The sequence below is a fragment of the Anas platyrhynchos genome, chromosome 4, assembly GCF_047663525.1.
Source record: "Anas platyrhynchos isolate ZD024472 breed Pekin duck chromosome 4, IASCAAS_PekinDuck_T2T, whole genome shotgun sequence".
In the NCBI taxonomy this organism is placed as follows: domain Eukaryota; kingdom Metazoa; phylum Chordata; class Aves; order Anseriformes; family Anatidae; genus Anas; species Anas platyrhynchos.
Window position 1 is genome coordinate 34,083,949 of NC_092590.1, and position 23,270 is coordinate 34,107,218.

Sequence of the window (23,270 nt, forward strand, 5' to 3'; positions counted from 1 at the left end):
AACATGAGAGAGCTGACTTCAAGGGAGTGCTCCTGAATCTCCTTAATTGTGTGCAGAACTGTTCTTTCAGTACACATGCCTCAGAAACAGCTGGGATATACTGACCTTTTAGAAAAAAAGATTCTTATACGGAAACAGAGGGTGCACTATCCAGTTTTATAGTCATCAACACCTGAAGAATCTCAAAAGGAGTAAAGCAGAGAATGTTTATAATATGGTTGTCTAATGATTAACATTTAAGTCTGGCACAAGTGTTGCTAACAAATGGCAGTGGCCTAATTGTGAAAGACCACTTTGCTTCCCTAATACCTCATTACTGACTTTGTCCAAGCAACATCACAGGTGAATCCACGATTTGCCCTTTAGTCTCGACTGTCTAAACAGCTGGAGTGGAGGACTTGCCCAGAACGCGCTACAGCTGCTTTTGAGTCCCCAGTGTGTTTTCTCCCCGTGCATGCAAATTATGGACTGAGCAAAGAGCTTACTTACTGCATCCAGATCTTTGCTCCAACAGAGTCAAGACGCAGTAGAGACGTGCATCAAGACCCAGGAGCTGAAATTGCTCCCAGATCCTGTCATTTAGACACCTTACCATTGTCACCTCTAACAACTACTCCTTTCTTCTGTTTGAGCCATTTTAAATTGACGTTGCAGCTTCTAGAACAAATGTGTCTTTTTTCTAGTTTGTTCACCTGCTGTTGGCCAGAGGAGTGGTCAGGTACACATAAATAACAGGTTAAGTACTCTCCCTGAAATCTTGGCTCCCAGATTTATGCCAGAGCTTGTGCTGTGACCAGAGACACTAATCCTAGACCTGCAGAGAGCAGTGATCATCTCCATGGTGAAACACAAAGGGATCTCCAAGCAGGAATGAACATGGACCAGCAACACTAAGGCAGGTCTGAAAACACTAAGGCCTGTCTGAAAACAGCAAAGTTATGACTGGCACCTGAAATACAAAGATATGCTGTTCGGCTCTGTGCTGTACAGAGCATCTGGAAAGTGTTTTAAAACAGCAATTAGTCCTGTTAAATTTATTGCACTGCAATGATGAACAATTAAATAGCCAAGTAAATGATAACCTAAATGAGTCAGAACTAAAACCACTACTTCAGCGTTTCATTTTCTTTCAGCAGAAAGCTATTGAACATAACAAAAGCACACTTTGGGTTTCTTAGGAGGTATCTCTTTTCACGCTACGTCTCTTTGGCACAGTGTCTTCTTTCAATATGATTTGCAATTTTTCCAGCCCTGTGTTTTTCATAGGAAGTATAAATATTAGATTTGGTTGTGCTGTCTTCTTCCTCTTTCTTGAAGCCTGAAGTATCTGTGTTTCATCTACGAATAAACTGAATTCTCTCAGAGATGTCAAGGGAAATAGAATATAAATATGAGATTTATTTTCACACGCTTAAAAAACCAGCAGCCCTCTATTATTTCACATATTCCTGGGCTCAGTACAGGACACAAGAAGCACCTTTTGGAACTGTATTATTTATTTTAAGAATCTGACAAAATCTCGGCACATCAAGTCCAATCAAACCTATTTTTGTAAGCATATAAATGAGCTTCCTGACCTAATCTGACTGCTGAAAGCTGCAAAAACAATAAATCACAGATAATGTTGATTTTCCATCATAATTAAAAGCTAAAAAGTACATTGCTGGGACAGCTATTAATATATTAGTCTTGATAGAATTTACAGAAGTACATAATAGCTAATGTCATCTTTTAGCATTGAAATGCAAACAGAAAAGCCTAAAACACTGTCATTAGAAGAATATAAATGTATGCTGTTCACATTACAGAGGTTCGGTGTGTACTACAAACGTGTCCACCATTATTCACAGTAAGGAATGGAAAGAGAAGTATAATGGATGGAAAAGGGGATGAAAAAGATGAAAGGACTAGCCCACCAGTGTGTATCCAAAGTGATGGAGCTACCAGCTACATCTTTTTCTTTTTTTTTTTTTCATCCTCTCCTATTCTTTCTCAACTCTAATCACAGCTTCAGTACATCTTTAAAAATTACATTGATCTGAACACTTGCTTTGAGGGAAGCCTGTGAATGAGGCTATAAAATATAAAGGTTATCCTTTCCCACTGACAGATGATGGTACACAGACCACACACTTGGTAGGCATCAGTGGGAACAAACACATAACCTGTCTGTCTGCCCAGCAATTACAGTCCATGGGATTTGTAAAAGAATTCTGGGTTGAATAAATTTAGGATGCTCTGCAATAATCCAGATTGTAGGGCAGGTACTGAGGGATACAAGTAAATATTCCAGTAATTCAGCAAAACGTGCTTTCTGCTCTTTTCACTTATTATTACTGGAGAGATTTTTAAGGGCAAAGATGACAAACTGCTAAATTTCTTGTGAAAACTGTTAAAGATTTGACACAACTATTGGACAATCTTCTGTGAAACCTTAATCAGTTCAGTGTTTTTAAACTCAGTACAGCATGCAGGCCTCCACAAGAGTAATATATATCACAGACCGTAAATTCAAACTGTTTTTGAAATGAACAATGTTGAGGCGACAAGAAAGGGAAGCCCCTTTTTTCCTCACTTGGAAATAAAACTTTAGAAAAGTCATTATACTTCTTCCATGCTATTGAAAAACTACATTCAGTTTGCTTTGTTTTACAGTACAATATCAAACTGTTCTATCAAGTTACGAAAGCACAAAAATTGACTTAAACACTGCTACGCTATCCCACCCTCAGTTCATGGAGAAAATAAAATCTTCTGTCTTAAAGATGAGCTGTGTATGAGCCCCACTCTGTACATAGTGTACAATTAGAAATAACAAGTATCTGTAATCAGTCAAAGAGCACTTGGGATACGAAATATCCTGCAAATCTGAAGACCATGTTCTCTGTTAATATAAACAACGTAAAGCCCTTTTAATTAACATGCATAGACGATTTGGTGCGGGGTTTTCATGTCTCTTGTACTCCGCACCTTGGTTACCTAGAAAACTGTTCAAAACTTTTCTTTACAGTTTCAAAATAAATTTCAGAATTATGAATGCCTCTGCAAATCCAGCTTACCTGCCTTCTCATTCCCTTTTCATGTAATTAAACAGACAAAGATGACCGTTTAAAGAGAAAAATAGTACTCTGAAATCAGGTACTGAAATAGGACTGAAGTATCAGGTAACTGAAGAATATATTAACCAAGAGGGAAACACAACAGCAATGCCAGAACTTCTGAGTAGTGAAAAGATCTATAGAACACAAATACCAACAAAGACATTTTTCATACACCTCTCCACAAGTAACTGGAAGATAATACCAGATTATGCCATTTTATCTCCAAATCCTATTCTAACCTGTTGGCTAGATCATACTTCTGTCTGGTCCAATGTATTTGAAATAATTAGGTGTAAAAATCTTACCTGTAAAAATTCTCTGACATTTGAGCCCAGGACACGTAGAATTGTATCATAACCAGATTCTTGACAAAACACAAAAAACATCTTCCCAAACATTTGAAGAATTTCCCCAGCATTTAGATCTAGTTAAAACAATAAAATGTGACTTAGTTCAAATATTGCATTTCATGCACTTTGCTTACTAGTCTCATATTTAAAAATAAGAAAGACAGTACCTAAACTCTACCCAGATCCAGCACGCCAAGAATATGGGGACAACATGATTCAGGGTCCACATACCCAGTAATGTGTATTCAATATGGGAATCTCAGTACAACTTACCGATTACCTTTGTGGTTTGGGGGCATTGCGCATTCTGTGTATCTGTAGTGTTTTAGATTTTGATACAGATAAGGAAACACTGTTTGCAAATAATCATCAATGTTCACCTCAGGGGAGTTACTTCTGGGTTACAATAGTGTGAAACCACATCAGCTGTTCCAATTCAACATGACTACTAGTCATTGTTGTCTTTTGAGTTCTTGGCTAATTACTCTTTCAGAACAAATTCATACTGCACTTGGGTCTGCAGATAAAATAAAGATGATGGGCATAATTCTGCCTTTTAAACTACAGACCAGTGTTGGAATGATTGCAAACAAGTGCTCAAATGCTACCCCAGTTAAGGGTAGATATGAAATATGACATGCCATAAACACTTCTGTAACTGGGCATGCTTGTTCAGCAGAGAGATCAAAGCTACAGAGATCAAATCCTTTCTTCTGAGATTTCTTAGTTTTCTCTCTGACCATTACCATGTTTCCATTTCTTTGTTAAATCCTGTGTCTCTCTGCTACATAGATTTTTTTTTTTAATCATACATGTGATAAGTGGGCAAAGAAGATTTCCATATTACTTACTAAGGACCTTGCTTGCAGCTGCAACCAGGTCATAGGTTTTGGAATCATCATATATTATTCTGACAAGAAATTGTCCTTCCTCATCTAGCTGTGCCTCCTTCCTAAAAAGAAAATATAACAAAATATTTTTGGTTGAGGGAGAAGCACCAAATCTATAAATCAATTACATATTGTTTGGTAATAGTCTTTAAATAAGGTAAGTCCATAGGTTATACCTTTAAGAAATTACTTGTAGAAAATTAGAAATACATCTGACCCATACCTCAGGATAATTAAAGTACAACACCATTCTCTTATGACCATTTGTGCTCTGAAAATAATAATTATCTGGGAGAAAATAAATATGATTTTTCAGCACACAGCCTCACAAAGAAACTGATGAACTAATTAAATATAGAATTTGTAGTTTAAAAAAAGAAACATCTAATAAACCAAGATTAGAAAAATTTTCAAAAAGACAGGTGATTTATTTTTTAATAAAAAACTAGGTATATGTTATATGAATTAAGACAATCGTCAACTCACCAATGTACCCTAATTATTTCTCTAATAGAAAAATAAAAGACAACCATGGGGAAAACTTACTTACTAGTACTGTGGTAATGAAGGGCTCCTACCAGAGAAGGACAAAAACTTGTCTTGAGATATGGTTGAAACATATTTCATAAGAGCAAATACTCTAATGGCTCAAAACTTCTAATAATCATCAGATTTATAAACCTTTAAAAATTAGATTCTAAACCTACTATCTAAAATTCTGTATCCCCTTTTACAACAAAATCTTCCATCTCTACCACCATATTTCATGCATCATTAGAACAAAACTCTTTGACATTTAGCTTCTGATTTTCTAAAGTTAGCATATTTTCTTTTTAAAAAGAAATAATACAAACTAATAATGCCTGTACAACAATTCACGTATTTACAGTTGTACTGGAAATATCCATCTATACAAACACAGAAACATTTTCTATGTTACTCAATGGGAAGAAAGGCCTGAGGATTAAGTATTCTGTTTCATGTTAGAAGTGCTAGATGACAAATGGTACTGTTGATAAGGCCTGATTCCAATCTCATGTGATATTATTCTATTGACCTAAATGAAGTTACTTGTCATTTAACCCTCCAGTTAGTAATCATCAGTATTTGACCATCTGCCCACTTATCAGTGGAAGTCTGGAATCCTTTATGTTCTTCTTCCTCTTCAACTTCCTTTGATCATGCTCATCATATTCTTACCACTGATCAAAAAATATGCTACATTGGTTTTATACTTAAAATATGCTGACATTTTTTAGTAATTAATGAGCTCTCATACCATCTACATGACATATGCCTTTTTATACCCAAACTATGAATAGGCATAATGAGCTAAAAACAAGCTAAACAACTTTCCCAAGTTTTCAAGTTTCAGAAGTTTCACAAGGCCTTTACATGAAAGTGAACATCTTATGGAATAGATATAAAAGGACTATATAAAACTTGCTATTAAATGACATGGAAAACATTAATAAACTTAATGTGTTTTTAATTATTATTTATTTATTTACTCTCTGGGAGCATCCCAAATGGAATAAAAGAATAGACATTATTAAGCAGAGCAAAACTGGCTGCAAGAGTTTTCTCAAACATATAACAATAAAAAGCACTGTATTATTTTTTATGAATAATCAATTGCAATAATTTATTCGTTATGTTAAGAAATAGTGCTTTTATAAAAAAATCAAGCAGAAATTGTTTGTGTGCACACAGTCCCCTACAATTCTTTTTTTCACACTCCAAAAAAATACTTCTGGTCCTCCTCCTCAATCATTCTCTGAAAACTTCAGATCAGCCTGCAGGATATCAAGTCTCACTAATTTCTGCAAACAGCTCCCATGCCATCTTTTCCTAAGCAGCAGAATAACTAGGTTTTTTAATGGTAAACATCCTGAAGCATATGATGTCCCTCTGTGACAAGAAGGTGTTTACACTTCCTAAGAAATGAACTGAAATCGCATGAGAAAATAAAGCCATCTTGATTCTTTGATTCTCATAAAATGGTATGTAACTGGAAGTCAAATATGGTTTAGAGGGAAGTTTGCAAAGGGTGCACAAACTTTCCCACATCCCTGATACACACTGTGCTTTCTCTTAGTCTCTCGGTTCGCAGCCAAACCACAAAGGATTACACACACATCTGGAAAAGCAATGAACATCCTCAGAAATACTGCATATTTGCACAAGCCACTAGACACTGCTTTTGTGTGTGAGAATTTTCTGTATTAAAAAAATTGAACGAGTTTGATCAGTCTGGTGTCTCTTTCAAAATGTTTAGTTCCTTCCAATTACATTGACTGGAACTTTTCCTGTTTCTTTCTCAGTGCCAAGCCATGCTTACTTTTTTAATTACCTTCACTGTATTTCATAAAAGTTTGTCTTCAATGCCTACAGCCTCTCTGAGCCATCACTTTTTAAAATTATCACTGGTTATTTCAATGCCTACCCCATTTACATTATTCAGCTACTTTTGGTTTTCTCCACTTTTCTCTAGATGCTTTGCATCACTCAGCAGCCATCTTCTTTGTAGCCTTAGCATGTATTTCCTATAAAAATAACTTTATTGGTAAAGTTAAACAAACAAAAAAGTTCATTAGCAATTACGTCTGCATAGGGCATCATTTTCTGGGAAGAAACTGCAAGCTCCAAGGCTTCACTCTCCCTCAGTATCAGCAGTGTTGATGGGCATTCCAGCAGTACAGGCATAGAGCCTGCTGTTTGTACTGCAGCCTAACCATCCAAGAGAAAAAATAATGCCTGCTTTTTAGTAATTTTTATTTTAAAAAGACAGAGAAAGATATTAAAAAAATGTGACTCAACAGAAGCCAAACTCCTTTTGGGATTTTTTTTCTTTCTAGAGAATTTGCTGAAGTAAATATTTGCTGTAGCAAGGGACTACATTCTTCACTCAAAACTGTGTGAGCAAAAATCTTTTTGTTTGTCCTACAGTTATGGTAAATCCCCTGACAATGTCTGATGTAAACCTCTGTCAAAAGACAAATAGATTTTTTCTAAAGCCAGTGCTTGAAAAATACTTGAATCGAGATTTTTTATTTTTTTTTTTTTCCCAGGATGATTCCTTCTACATACCTCTCAGCCCTGCTGTGCTGGTACATCCCAATCATTTAGCTCAATGCAGAACTGACTTGTAATTCAGCTAAGTATTTGTTTTACTGGGTTATTTTTCTGCTGGATGGATTTCCCAGTCTCTTCTTCCCCTGGTCACAGAAGCTGCTGTGCATGCATAGGTAGGCAGAGCTGCTGAGGACATGACAGGCAGTTCAGTGAACTTGGCTGAAGCCTTTTCCCCTGCCTCCAGTGAAATAAACTGTGGTTTCTGAAGCCTTTCTGCTTCTCTTGGTAATCTGACATCAACGAGAACTTTGGGAAACCCTTCTCTCTGAAATGCATGATTACCCTTAAGGCTACAGGTGATGACGAAATGCTACTGTAAGTTTATCCAAAATGACCAACACAATGAGAGAACACTTTTATTTTCAGAGGCATTTGTCCTTCAGCAAATGAATCAAATTGCAGGTCTTCTAGTAAGCTTTGAGAGCACAGCATCAGAGCTATGAGCACCAGAGGCTGACCACAATGTTAACACCAGCAGTCCAGGAAATAGGACCAAGCCATTGAAATGTTCTTTTAGGTGAATGGGCAATGCCCAGGTTATTTCCTCACCGCTGCAGTTTTCTCACCTAATTGCCTGACCCCTACCTGCTCTATCAAACCTGTCTGCATTTACAGTAAGGAGCTGGATCTACAACAAGGGTGATATGAAGAAATCAACAATTCTACCAGTTTTAGCTGTTTTTACTCCACGACCTATGAGTATCGTGTATGAAAACAAACCTGCCTGTGTGGAACAAGATGTGACTATAAGCCTGGGTCTCTGAACCTTAAAATACGAGAAGGCTGCAACTGCTCTCATCTGAACAGCTTCTCTCTCCTGGTTGACAGATGGTTCCTGAGCTGGGATTAGAACTGGAATATAACATGGCCTCCTTCAATGCACAGAAATTACATTTGGCTGACTATATTTCATAAAAAATGTCATCATCCACAGCTTTATGAAAAACTGTGGCACTTCTCTTGAAACATTTTGCTGCAATCATTCTTCTTTTTTTTCTTAAAACAGACATTTTCTGCAGACCCTGGTGTTTGATCACAAAGGTATTAACAGCAATAACATGTGGTGACTTTCTTAAGGGCTTGACTGGAAATGAACCAAAAGCAACAATTTCTGGCAAATTCCCAGTTCCAGCTCTGGTTAATTCTTTAGTGAAGCAGCAGCACTACAGTAGCAAACTTTTAACTTTCATATGCCCTTGCTTTCAAAACAAGTTCTAAGACAAATAGAACATGATTTACAATTAATTTCTCATTTACATTTCTAGAAACAAAAGAAGGGTGTGTTTTGCTCCCCAGTAAGTTTGTTTAAAAATTTTAAAAATCCCAGGAGACTGATGCTGTTGCCTGAACAGACTCCTGCTGTCAGCACACAGGATGTGCTATTTCATGGTTCAAAACTCGCATCCTTTGTTATGCCTCTCCTAACTGCTGCGGTCTGGCAGCCCTTTTTATTCACTCTAGGCTAATTTTGAATGATTACACAGAGCTATCCCAACTGTGGCAAACAAGGATTCCAGCCAGGACTTTTTCTAAAATGTTTTCCTCCCAAATGTTTAAATTATCCAGGTTAATCTGTGGAAGTTTACTTGGGGAAAAATAACCTTAACCATTGCACCATGGAAAATAACAGTACCACAGAAGACATTTCTCATGTACAGGTTTGACCTTGACATCATCCAAATCAATGGAAAAATTCCTACCAAGCTGATCAAAGCAGGATCAAGTCCTAAAAGCAGCCCTTCCGCTACTGGTCATGCTAACACCCCCAAATTGTCATTGGTCTAGAAGCACAAAATAGTGTTACAGGTGTACAATAGGCCCTTTGAAAATCTTTTCCATTGTGAAGCTAGTTTAGTATTTGAAAACACACTACTCATGTTCAAAGGCAGCGTTAATAATTCACAAAGATGAATGAAATCTTAAGTGCTAACAAACATTCAGGCAAAAACCATTCTTAAAATGAGAACAGATCTTGTAATATGGATTTTTAGACCACAGGTTGCACACATTTTTATTTCACTCTCAGACTTCACACTGTAAACCTCAAAGAAATGTGGTCTGGAAAAGCCCCATTTTTTCTTAGCACAGAGATTCCTAACTTGTATGCATGGGAAAAGGCTTGCTATGAATGTTGATCTTTAAGGTCCTGGAAACATATGGGAAATACTTTCTTTTGATGTTTCAAGGATTTCCTTTTGCCATTTTGAGATTTTACAGGCAACATAGTTGGACAAGATGTTGGACAGGTTGGTCCTATATACATGTTTTTCTTACTTATATAGTACATCCTCCACAAAGTGGATTTTAATGTAGTTTTGCAGTCAGATTGTAGCATTTAAAAGCAATTGTAATAAATCATAATCAAGTAGAAGGTTGCAGCTTTCAGAACTTTATTATTTTTTTATGCAGCATTTGGTTATTTTACCTGTGTAGTCAGTCATAAGGCTGGAATTAAAAAACAAACAAAAAAAAACACAACAACAATGAAAAAAAAAGCATTTTTTTCTACAGAAGAACCCTTCTCGTCATAGAACTTTGCACGCAGTAAATGTTGAGAAAATATAATGGTTACAAACAGGAAAATTAGATGATTGGAGACTATGTGGAACAATTCTTTGTATCCTCAAGACACACAAACTTCTCTGTGACAGCTATACTACTATTTAGAAGCTGTTGGTATCACTTTAACAGATCATGTAGTGTACCGAAAGTACAACTGGACCTCTTCCTATCAAAACTATGGTCCTAAGTGCATGCCATGGGTGTGTCACCTTGAACAGGCCACAACAGCGACTTCCAAGACCACCTCTATGACTCCTTCCATGATAGGCGTTGTTTCTGTTGGGACTTTTGCCACCATTGTGTTTAACTATTCTTGGTGTACCAAGGATGGAAAAAGTGCTTGTTAAATTGAAGAAACCAGTCAAAACAATCTTCTTGACAAAATAACACTACTGCACTTAGAAACCCAGCATGACTCTGATCTCACTGATAGGAACATGTCAAGCTTAATTCAGTTCCAACAGCAACATTATTAAGCAGAATTACATGTGTCAGAACTAAAGATAATATCAGCCAAATCCGAATCATCATCCTTGTATCCCTCTTACATTAAGATGGCAAAATCACTGCTTATTGTATTACTTCACACATGGTTTGTGTTTTCAAAACACTATTAATCTTTTTTCATGTATTTCACAAAGATGCTTTACTAAAAGTATTTAAAATATTGATCCAATCTTCCCACTCCTCCCAGAAAAAAAAAAGAAAAGAAAAAAAAAAAGAAAGAAAGAAAATAGACTTGTACGTGCTATGGATGGTCTAGAGATATTTTAAACACCCAGCTGGGAAAAACATAAATTATATTAAGTTACAAGATTAGAAAAAAATGGGAATCTGTCCAGGAAAATGACATTCTGGGTAAAGTAAATAGGTGTATTTATAGACTTCAGTGCTCTGAGCTATTTCCCAGTTTTACAAGCTGGAGATGAGAGTGTTTAATGTAGGTTTTCAAAACAAGATTATCCTAGAAGATACAGTTAACAAATGTGCAAGTTCTTTGTTACTAATCCAAATACTAAAAATATTATTAAAAACACAAAGCTAGTATTATTTTGCTTCCTTTTACATAAGCGGACTAAAAGGAATGGTATTTACCATACCAATAAATGGTATTTCTTTTAATCATTTCGTTTATAAGAGTGACTGATACGTTTACAACACCTGGTATCGTGACATACCTAAAAGTACTTCCCAGTTCTGGGAAAAATAAAAAGTACCTGAGAGATACTGCAAGCACACTCACACCATGCTCCAAACCATGGCACTGTTTCTTTTTAGCCAGGTCTTTTCCAAATGAATTAAAGAATCTGGCATCCACACAGTTTAAAATCCTGACCTCCAAACGGGTCTTTCTGCTGTGAGGAACTGAAGGAGCAGCCACTTACTAATGTTAAGAGGTGCAATGGATTAAAATAATTAATCTATTGTCCTTTCACCACTAATGGCTTTCCAAATTGTCTTTCTGACCTCTATTTATACTTAACCTGTATTTTTTTTTTAATTATTATGAGATTGATCAAAGGGAACACTCCATCTTCAGTACTGGATAGACAAAATGCTAATGGAGGCAGGAAAAAATCGATTTTCCTGGCTTTTCACAGACTGCTGCAGTTAATTATAACTTGGTCCTACACAACCCAGAAAAAGTATGGACTCCCATATATAAAGCTGTAGTGAAGAGTCTATTTTTTCGTTAGTGTTCATGGTGAAAAGGCACTTAAGATAATTAACACAGTATGCCTGTAATGTCTTTGAGCATGACGAAATCAGTAACTTCGGGTAAACTGTAAAGCAAACATTCCTTGTAATAAATTAGTTCTGGGCTGGGAAGGGCAAATACTGAGCAAGGTCCTGCAGCTTAACAAAGCAAGAGATGATTCACATGGGACTCATTATCAGTACTGCAATATAGTTCTACATGTCTGTGTGGTAAAATCCATAACCATCTTGATAGGCACCTGGACTTCTACAGTTCCTGCCAAGAGAAGTACATAGGAAAGAAACAGAAAAGCCAGCAACTTGGGAGAAATCCCAAAGGCATTAAGATTAAAATAAAATAAAATAATTGAAGTCCTAAGCACATCCAAATCTACACTCAGACATCTTAAAGGAGTTTGGCACCAAGCTTCTTATGCAAATCAACTTGTTGAGAAAAAACACACACATACAAAAAAAAAAAAAAAAGGACTATCCCATGCTTCAACAACATGATACATAATTGAAATACCATACCTCACATTTTGTGCAGGTCTTTGATTTTGCCTGTTTAATCTGTATTTTTATTGTCCAGGCCACATCGTGGTTATGTAGATGTGATATGCACATACGCACACACGTATATACCTGTACACATAAGTATTTCTATGCCTATGTATCTATAAAGGGAAGTATAGTTTCTCCAGAAACTTTACATTACAAGCTGATGATTAACCTACCTTCTCCCCTAGCAGAAGTGATACTGTTAACACAGTACAGATTGATACAGACTATGGTACAGTTTTACATTGTTTCTAATACATTTACATGCTTTTTTTTTTTTTCTTTTCTATTTATATTGCCCTATATAAATTAGCTGAAATCTTAGAGAACACGACATTTTCTGAAATGATTCTAAGTAAAACAAATATCTCATAAAGAGCCAGAAGTATTTGATCAGATTCTTTTTGTTGCTTTGCACAAGCTGGAAAGATGAGCTCAAGTACTGTTTAGAGCAAACTTTGTGAAATTTGCTCCTTACTACGTTCCCTTGCCCCTCCTCGAGCCTACATGATGCAACCTACCCATCACACCTAACATCTTATTTTCCCCAAGGCTACTGAATCTTTCAATATTGAGGACAGGCTCTACACAGATAGTACACAGCTATTCAATATTTTATTTTATCCTATTAGTCAATATATAACATCAGGCTTGATATACAGCATAGTTTTATAATCCAGCTCTGAAGACAGAATTGGTCCTTCCCAAGAAGCCTGTCTGTGGAACTGATCCCCATATTTGCATGGATAAGTATTAATTAACAGGCTAGTGAGACCAATTATATAATTTCTGTTTTAAATGGATGACACAACGGCAGATCAAAAAAATACATGTAATGGTAACAATAAATGAACAAAAGGTTTCATTAATCTTTAATGCCCAGTTTGAGACAGGTGAACCTGTTTTTTCATGATACTCTGCACTTTTTATGGTCAAAGCACAGCTTTCATGGACTTTACATGTCACCAGCATCAGATTCACAAATCACCTCACCTCCAGCACCTCTTAAGAGGTTACTGTTGTAACTTGTAAAAAGCCTTTCATTGTAGCTTTTCTCAATAATACCTGAAAAGGCAAATTGATACATTATGAAGTATTATTACATCTAAACATTTTGCTAAGCAAAAGCAATAGGCAAAAACCTTGATTTTTACAGGATTTGCCATAAACAAAAACTGTGTTTTGCCATAGACATAAGCAGAGAAAATTATCTTTGGTAAGGTAACATTCTAAATTCAGTATATTGACACGAGTCTACATACTGAAGTATAGTCCCTTTATTTTCCAGCTGCAAAATAATTTTTTTTGTCCGTTTGTATAGGAAACAAAACTCTAGATTTTGTTATACTAGAAATTCCCAGGAAACAATGTGAGTTTGAACCAAATCCAATTCTTTACCCTGTAAAAATAATAATAATAATAATAATAATAATAATAATAATAATAATAATAATAATAATACATATTCTTAAAGGCACAGTTGAGTAGATTTTCTCTTTTTATATTATTTGACTTTATATTATTTACTATATTGGAATATAACTGCAACTAAAATTAATGAGTATATCACATTCTATCAATGAATTCATAAGTTCATAAGTACCCAAACTCTAATGAGAGTTATTGGAGGGTAATTTTACATGCATAAATGAACAAAATCATCTACCTCTCTTGACTTAATTAGCCAACTGGCAACAATACCAATATACCTGCTAGGAATGCCATTGAAAATTTATCCAATAAACGTGTATTCTTAAATCATCTACTTTTTACTGCAAAGCCTACAGTAACTAGTCTGATCTATGCTACCCTTTACTGACATCAAGCTGTGTCCGTACTATTTCCTAAAGGAAAATGCCAGCTCTACCGCCTATTTCACTCCCTCAAATTGAGTATTTTTTTCTATCACTTCAGCTGAACCCAAGTTGAATCTGAGAAGCTCTCTCCTTCCTTTATACCAGGATAATTATAGCATGTTAATTACCCAGCCCCCTGTGTTTCACTGTTTTAAGCATAACAGGACAGTTACAGAAAACAACTTCTAATGAGTGAACTAGCCTAGATGCTTGGTAGCTGATAATGGACAAAGTCTGGAGGAGGACAACAAAGCTTTCCTTCCTCAAAGGAAAAGTGATCACCTTTTGATCTTCCTTGGTACACACTTTCAGTCCCTGAATCCATGGGAAGTTAGTGTTATCCAGGCTACTCAGACCTTGAGCATTAGCATTTAAGAGCATGTGTGGACAACACATGACAGACTGATCCACGAAAGGGCAAAGGCAGGATGATGCTTTGATTCCACACCAAGCACTGAGCAACAGGAAAATAATACTACTTCTTGCTTTCTACATCCCATACTAAGGTTCACCTGGCAAAGAATACATGACTCTCGGGGCACAAAATGAGTATTTTGCTACTGTGAAAATTTCAACACAGATGTTCTTTTCTAGAATCAATTAAAAAGTGTTTTTACCTCTAGATGTTTAGTTTTTGTAACAGTTTTTAACTTCTGCTCCAGTTTTTCTATGCTCACAGGCTACACATGTTTTGCAGGGACTTCTAACACAGAAACAGAAGGAAGATGGATACTACAGTTGAGTGACTGTAGCATTTCATTTCTCAAAAACTATCTTTTAGATCCTTCTTGTACCTATGTGGGAAAAACACTGATTCATTTTACACTGTTTGAATGTGTTTCTTAATATGACATTCAAGTTCTCATTCCTATTCTTGGCAATATATCTGAAATTGTCACAGTTTGAGCATCTAACCTGGCCTAAATTTAGCTTTAGGAGCCCGTGGGAAAATCCTGTATTCATTTAATCAAACACAGAGTGAAGTGATGCTGTTGGGAAACACAGGAAAAGCTACTGTGTACATATTCCCAGCTGACAACAGTGCCCTAGCTCCCACATACCACCCTGGAGCCGTTTCAGGAAGACATTCAGGAAGACATCCCTGTTAATACTTCAGTTTTTTACACACTTAAACCTTTAGAGCTGCTGAACAGAGTGCTCAGATTTTCACATGTACTGGCTGTGCTGCTCAGCTACATGCGGAATCTGTTGCAAAGAAGCTCACATTTTATCATAGCAGAAGTCCCTTTTAAAAATATGTAACCACACAATTTTTAAATATATCCACTACAAAACAAACAAACAAAAAAACTTGTTGTGTGTTTCTGTTTGTTTGGTTTGGTTTGCTTTCCCTTGTGTTTTTTGTTGTTGTTGTTACTACTGTTTTGTTTTTCATGTGGGTAGTCTCTCTATTTTGTTCTGGACAGGTAATTCCATGCCCACTGCTTACCATCACATTCACACACTGCAGGTCTACCCAGCAACACAAATTTGGCCTTGATCAGACATGAGCACAAAACTGCATGTATGTGAAAGTGGTCAGGCCTGACAATTTAAAATGTTAGCTAGCATTTGTGTTGACTGCAGGAGAAGTAAAGATATCTAATGCCAAAGGCATCTTGGGAACTATCTTTTAGGGACACTGCAATTGCCAAACGATCTGAATTAGCTCTCTAGATGTGACAATGACAAAATAAGGAGTTTGAGAGAGGTTCTCTAGCAGGGAAGGGACAAATCAGAAGTGTCTTCTCAGCAAAAATGTGGTTAATCATTCTAAGTAACAGTTTATTTGCTAAGAAAATGACCGCAGGACTAGTGGAGTGCTGATCAGAGCATTTCTACATGTATTCCAGGTCTCTCCTTCCAAGGACTGAAGTACAATGACATCATCATTCTGATTCAATTAACAACAAATGATGGCAATGAAAACACCACTTTCACAAGAGCATCAACCATCTAACCTAACAACATCTCCTTAAGTGTAACAGAGGAACTGAAAGGACCTAAAATAGCAGATATTTAATGGCTAGCAGAGGACCCTGTACCATCCCCTAAAGCAGTGCAACTGCTATAACCTGTTCCAGATTTACAGGGGTTTGTCCACTGGTTTATACACTCTAGAATATACTAACTCTTAAGATAAATCCTGATGAATAAAAATCCAGTTGCAAACTCCTTTTGCATACAGAGCTACAGCAGCTGTTGCATATACAAATATATTGGCTCTTTCTTGCAGATCATGTTCCACTCTTCTGTTTGGATGGTGTTATGGTATTACTTCCTTCCAAAAATCCATCTTCTGGGAGTTAATAGCAGAGCCTAGTTGCAGTTGGGCTGCAACAAGACAGAAATGTTTCCCAGCTGAAAGACAGAAACAGGATGTAGCAGCTTCCTGAATTTTCACTGCTGACCTTTAGCCAAACATTTCATATCTTTTTTTTTTTTTTTTTCCAAAACATTAAATGAGTAATACTCATCATATGTTGATCTCTGGTACTCTGCTGGGTACGTGCAAAATTCCTATAGGTAGGCTGCATCACAAATTATGGCTGGGGGTCCTGACAGTCTGCAGCACGACCCTTATAGAGGAGACCTTTATCTTCTCTGATGGATTCCTCTCCTGTACAAGTTCTGATGAGCAGGTGAACTGGACAAAAGGGGACTCAAAGGCATGTTGTTAAGGATAGTATGCCAGGAAAGAGTGAGCATTCTTTAGTACATTTTATACTTATTTTATTATAATTTTCATGGAAAACGATTGATGTACCACTAACATTTGTTTTTTTTCCTAAGTCTCTTAACTTGCATGTATCATATAAACTCAGTATCAAGGCATAAGAATTCAAAACAGATTGTTGTGTTTAATTAAGGTGTGCAAGAAAAATAAACTTAACACAGCTTACTTAACTTGCAGTCCAAAACTGTATGGTATTCACTAAAGACTCATCTGTGCAATCCATAGAACTGTATTTGCAATGTGTAATTTAGAAATTAACTGTCTTGAATCAGTGTAACAATGACTGCTGAACTGGAACTGTGGATCTCCATCTCTGGTGATGTTAAAGACTCAGCTAGACGAAGTCACGGCCGAGCCCTGATCTAGTGCTGGTAACAGTCCTGGCTGGAACACAGGCTGGACTAGATGACCTCCAGAGGTCCCTTCAAGCCAACATTTCTGTGATTCTCTGGTAAGATTACCCCGTTTTTAATGAATGAATTCAAGAAAAAAAGCATGGTCACAAAGATTTCACATTCAAGGGCAGCCCTGTAACTCAAAAATTGTATTAGAGCAATGGCAAGACAGCTACACTGACATATTATTAAAACTGCCACAAAATAAATGGGATAGGGTAGTATAGAAGCTGTCCTGTTGCAAGAAGACTGCTTTCTCTAAGTTGGATAATCTCCTTCTCCCTTCAAACATACAATATCAAGAGACCATATTAAACCATCTCTTCTAACTACACAGCTGCCTGAAGCCTTACAAAGCTTACAACTCTGTAGGCATTCATGTCTTTTTAACGCATTTCTTATACTTGTGGCCATGTATCAGCACTGCCATATTTCTGGCACGCAGGACGCTGTTGGCACCACGCATTTCACATATTTCTTTCAATCCCACAATTCATCAGAAGTTTTAAATGGAGACAGTCATCGCCAGGCATGCAACGCTTGGATACAAGAGAGCGGGTTCAGGAGGATAAACACAAGAATCACTCTGATGTCTACGTGAAGTTACAGTCCCTGTATGCAGTGACATTTCTAACTCAGGCGTGGCACATTACCAAAATCGCACGTTCGCTGCAGACAGAGCCACACGCCCACACCCCCATCCCCACACCCCCATCCCCACACCCCCATCCCCACACATCCCCACGCCCCCCGCACTCACTTGATGTCCTCCCAGACGGCGGGGCCGTAGTTGCGGATGACCAGCAGCTCCAGGGCGTGATTGACGAAGCCGTACTGCGGGGCAGGGCGAGGCGGCGGCACGGTCAGCAGGCAGCCTAGGGGGGAGCCCCCTGCAGCCCCCCATCGCCCCCCCACCGCCCCCTCCCCTCACCGCCCCCACCCCAAAACCCCCCCAAAAATAAAAGGCGGAGGCCTGCCCCCCTCCCCAGCTGCCCCAGCCTCTCCCCTCCCCGCCGCCGAGCGCGTCCCGGCCCCGTCAGCGCCGGGCAGGGACGGCGGCGGCCGGAGCTCACCATGGTGCCGCCGCCGCCGCTGCCGCTGCCGAAGAGCGGCCCCGCTGCCCTCACCGCCTCCCCCGGCCGCCGCCGCTCCGAGTGGCAGCCGGAACAGCCAATGGGGAGCGCGGCCGGCGCGCTGCCCGCCAATCGGAGGCGGGGGCGGGACTTCGGGCCGTGTGGGGAGGGAGGGGGGATGAGGTGGGGAGGAGGGGCCCCGGCCCCGGCCTCTGTGGGACGGGGATGGAGGCACGGGCCCGAAAAGCCTCGGCCCCGGGGGCAGAATGCAGAGGGTGCCCCTGCAGAGGGCAGGGGAGGTTTTTATGCCACGTCCCCCTCCTCTTCGGGGTGCGTTGTGCGAGAGGAAAGCCGCGCTGCTGCTGACGTGGTGGCTGCGAGATGTGCGCATCCCTTTTTCCCTGTAGCTCTTCCCAGCACAGAGCCATCCAAAACACTGCCCCAGAGTTTCCTGCGCATCAAATGGGGTTTTCCAAAAGCTTTTCTCCAGCTGGGGTTGTTGGGGCTCGGCTGACAGTCTGAAGATTGTCAGTGCCTGGCAAAATGACAGTGATTGGGAAGGTACACGGAGGGCAGTGCATGCCCTGCTGTCAGTGCCCTTTGCAGGGGGTGCTTTTGCGGGAACAGAAATGGTTCCTCAGTTGTTTCACATCCACATGCAATTGCTTAGCTTTGGGCCAGGTAATTGCCCCGTGAAGAGTGGAGAACCAGAGGAGCAAAATGATTGCAGCTATTTCTGTGTGTTAATTTTCAAAGGTTAATGAAGTTAAAAACACAGTAAGTGCTTTCAATACATTTCCGTGTGCATTGACAAGTCCTTGTCAGTAGCTAAGGTGAAAGAGACATTACTATAGAGTGTCGTTACAATGTTCTAACCTACTAAACAGAGATTTTGAAAGGGATCTCCAAGTAAGTTATGACCCTTACAACTGGAGTTTGAATAGAGGATTGCTGACAACATGCCAAGGAGGCTTCAGAAATAACACAATCATCACATGTGATAATCCATGTGGAACAGAAGAGATAGTGCAGCACTTAAAAAACAAACAAACAAACAAAAAAACCCAACATATTCAGTTTAAAGCCCTTTATACCATCTACAGATGTAGCGTATGGAATAAAAATCCTAAGGAGACTTATAATTCTTTCTACTTATTTAAAAAGAATTAAAGAATATTCAAGAGATAATAAGATTATCTGGGAGGACTATAGGATGAATACTTGATGGGCTACTACTGTAGTAACTCTTGTGCAGAGATCTTGCTACATGAAGCCAAGAGGGCCACAGATGCACATAAATCCAGCTCTAAGGATCCATATGGATTCTAGATGTAAGTAAGTAGTGTGTGTTTGAATTGCTACATAAGTAAATAAATTATAAAATTGAAAATCTTCTGAAATCTCATGTAGTGCTTGGTGAACTTCTGAACCTGTGTTAAGATCTGTTAAAATTCTTAGTAAGTGAGGAGAGAAATTATGGGTGGATGGACATCAGAAAGTTGGCAAACCTCTTTTCAGTTGGCATTCCAAGAACAGTAGAGGGACACCCTGCATTTGCGTCAAGCAGGCATAATCAATTCTACTTAGTTTAACACAGTCCAAATCTACTGCGAAAGCCACTTCTAGTTGTTTTTTTTTGAAGAATGACCAAGAATGAATGTTTCAATATAACCAGTTAAAGTCATACACAGAATATGCTAATTTTGAAAGGAGGAAAGAAAATTGTTAGAAAAACACAAGCAAACTATTGGTTGAAGATATCTTTGTAGAAAACAAGCAAAATCTGAAGGCATGCAAATCTCTAATTTTTGCATTAGACATCATGTGATAAATCATGCTGCTGTAATTGGATAAAAGGCTTAGGAGGGGTCAGCTTCTTCCCAGTTAACTAGGATTTGGGTACTTCTGATTGCCATCTTGTTTTCCTGCTTGGTAGGAACTAAGTTTGCAGAAAATAGGAATACATATCCTGCTCTGCTAATGTTGTAGCTCTTTATAAACTTTGCTTTTCTGAAGTCCTGACAGCGCATCCTGGGCAGGGGATGGATGTGTACTGGAATAGGATAAGGATAGGGACAAGAGTGGATTAAGAATTAGTAGTAACAACATCATAATTGTTTTGAACTTTTAAAGAAATTCACTTGTTTATTCTGTGTATGAGGTAAGCCCCTATGCTTATAAAAAGGTACTAGAGAAATTACATCAAATTCTTTTTGAATATGGTTTTCAGAATGTAGATTATCCTGGCAATTTTGCATACAAGCGTGACACTTTTTAAAAAAGTGCCGATATCACCAAAATTCAAAATTGCTCTATACAATTCTTTTGGTTTGGTTCAGGCTTGTAGGTTGCATTGCAAGCTGTTCTTGAGATTAAGCTTTACATGCAAGTGTTCTGGCATCAGAGGTGATGTAGATTTGTTAAATGTAAACTGGAAAGTGGTAGACTCAACAGCATCGGCAGTGTTGAAGCACACAGTAATTAATTTCCTTTTCTAAAACAGGGTTCCCATTTTAAAGGTTTGGACAGTGCTGAATTAAAGAAATCAACCACGTGATTTGCTGAGAGGGGCCAACCTTTTTTCGAGGTGTCAGCTGAATCAAGATTATCTGGTAGGTCTTATACAACATTTGGTTTTGTATACATTGGTTTTGGTAGAAGGACAGACAGGCTTTAAGTCAACAAGGCACACTACGTACATGTCAGACTCTAAGCTGTTAACCCCAGGCTGTGTTTCAAAGCCCAGCTCTGTCAGTCACTAGACATTTGGTCACCGGAGTAACGCATTTCACACAACCATTTAGGCTGTATCAGCTGCACTTCCATAAAGCCTGCAGCTCATTCTCTATAGCATGCAGTCTCTTTCTAATTTGGGGACCATCATGCACTGGGTTCATGACTTGCTGCCCAGCTGCTTTTTAGTGTTCAAGATCAGAAGAGTAGCTGTGGAACTAGGCACAGCGGGGATGTGTGTGGGGTGGAATTATGGTGTGAAAAGCCTTTTAGAAAGTTTTCTATAACTGAAATCCCACAAGGCAACTTCTCCCCTTTGTGTCCCCCGGAACCCTTGCATACTTCTCAGGAGTTTCCTGCATTGGCCATCAGAAAACTAAAAGAGTTGCAGTCTCGGATTACAGGAGAAAAACAACTGTTGTACTTTTTAAGTGTTGATACACATGGTTTTTCCTGATGTGCGATGCTAACTTCATCTGGGAATTGTTGAGGTCTCTGAAAGCAAAAGTAAAATAAGATCCTTTTATGCTGTATGAAAGGACAATAGTTGAGACAATAATTTTGGGATAACTACTAGCTGGCCAAGAACTTTTACACTCAGTTCAATGTGGTTTGTGTTAATACACAACCACTATAAAACAAAGCATTTTAATAAGTTACATTTTTTTACTTTGGACTTCGCTCTTAAAGTTTATATTGTTACTGTAAACCCTAATAAAAATGGTGCTTTATATGGTATTGTTGGATTTCATTTAATGAAGCAATTTTATTAACATCAAACTGAATTATGGGTATTTTTTATTTTGCTATTTCAAATGGTCTGAGACTTGAAATTTCGGATTATCATAGTATGCTTTTAAGGTGCAGAAACAGGCATGCGTTTTTTTAAGATCCCTTCAGCAAGACTAGTTATTTTTAATGTAGCAATATACCATTTGGTTTGTTTTCTAATTCTGGTATTTACAAGCTATAAATGAAACAACCCTCAATAAGTCAATACAATAATCTATGTAGATTTGAGAAACGTTGCAGGCTCTGTTGCATCCTCCTGTAAGAGGAATATCATGTTAGCAATGCAAAGCAAAGTAATTATACCTAACCAATTCTTTCCTAACACCTCCTACAATCAGCGGAAAGACTCCAGCTGATTTTCATAGACTTGTAGTCCGAAGTTCCTGGGAAGTTACGGTCCTTGATATTTCTTTGCAGGTTTTGTTTTGGGTTAAAAATATAGAAGAGTGGAACTGTCTATTACTTGATCTGCTCCTTTGTGCATACTTGGGACATTACTAAATGTATGTCTTCATTTCCATTTAGATTAGGAAACAGCTAGCTCAACTTGACTTTACTGTCAGCATCAAAAATCCACTGAAGCTCAAGACATGCAACTTTATAAGGTTGTTTACTTGGTTTTAGATTCTTCCAGTTTATTATTTTTTTGACTGGCTCTCCAGGTTCATATTCCAGCCTAGCTGCATATTTAACATTCAGATCCTACTGTTCATGCTCAGGAGAAAACTTATCTTTAAACAATTGCATCTGGATGAAGCAGAGGTTTCAGAACCACTGATTTTCTCCTGCCTTTTATTGGTGCTTCAGTATCAAAGTGCTGCTGAGTAATGTAGGGCTGTGAGTTTTACTCTCTCCCTTTACAGAAAAGGACTGTCAGTGAACTCAAGCAAATTGGACTGGGAAAATAATTTAAGGGGAAAAAAAAAAAAAAAAAAAAAGGAAAGGTTTATATCTGATTCATTTCCTTCCTATGTAGTTGTGAACAGCCATGCCACCAGACATGGTTTAAGAGGCCTCTAAAGTCTGCTGTAGCACATATGTTGCAGACTTCAGAAGTAGCAAAGAAAGTCCTAGCTTTCATTTCAGAGAAGTTCATTTTGGTTCATGCTGAACTGAATTCGGATGAACTGAAGCATGGCTTTGAAAGCAACATAGTCCCTTGTATGCTGTATGGCAAATAGCCACAAAAATTATTGCTATTCCAGGAAACAAAAACAGCCCTTCCACTGGTTTTTCAGAACAATGACCAGACACACAAAAAAATGGTAGCAGTTAGAGTAGCTGCTGGGTTATAGGATGGGTGGGGTTTGAAAGAAGGTCCCTTTGCCAAGATTCAAGAGAAGTTTCCCTTAATTCTGATGGCTTTCAGCTTACAGCTGGAATGCTC

The 23,270-nt window shown here is 38.2% G+C and overlaps 1 protein-coding gene across 1 annotated transcript in view; it reads right to left on the minus strand.

Moving 5' to 3' along the window:
* Positions 1–18,505, minus strand: part of GUCY1B1 (guanylate cyclase 1 soluble subunit beta 1) — a 39,977-nt gene extending 21,472 nt beyond the window's left edge. Inside the window, exons 1-4 of the mRNA XM_027456603.3 lie at positions 18,359–18,505; positions 18,046–18,119; positions 4,303–4,403; positions 3,407–3,525 (exon numbers count right to left, since the gene is read on the minus strand). Of these exons, the coding sequence (XP_027312404.1) occupies positions 3,407–3,525; positions 4,303–4,403; positions 18,046–18,119; positions 18,359–18,361 (297 nt within the window). The 5' untranslated portion in view covers positions 18,362–18,505. The remainder of the gene's footprint in view (positions 1–3,406; positions 3,526–4,302; positions 4,404–18,045; positions 18,120–18,358) is intronic.
* Positions 18,506–23,270: the final 4,765 nt, after the last annotated feature.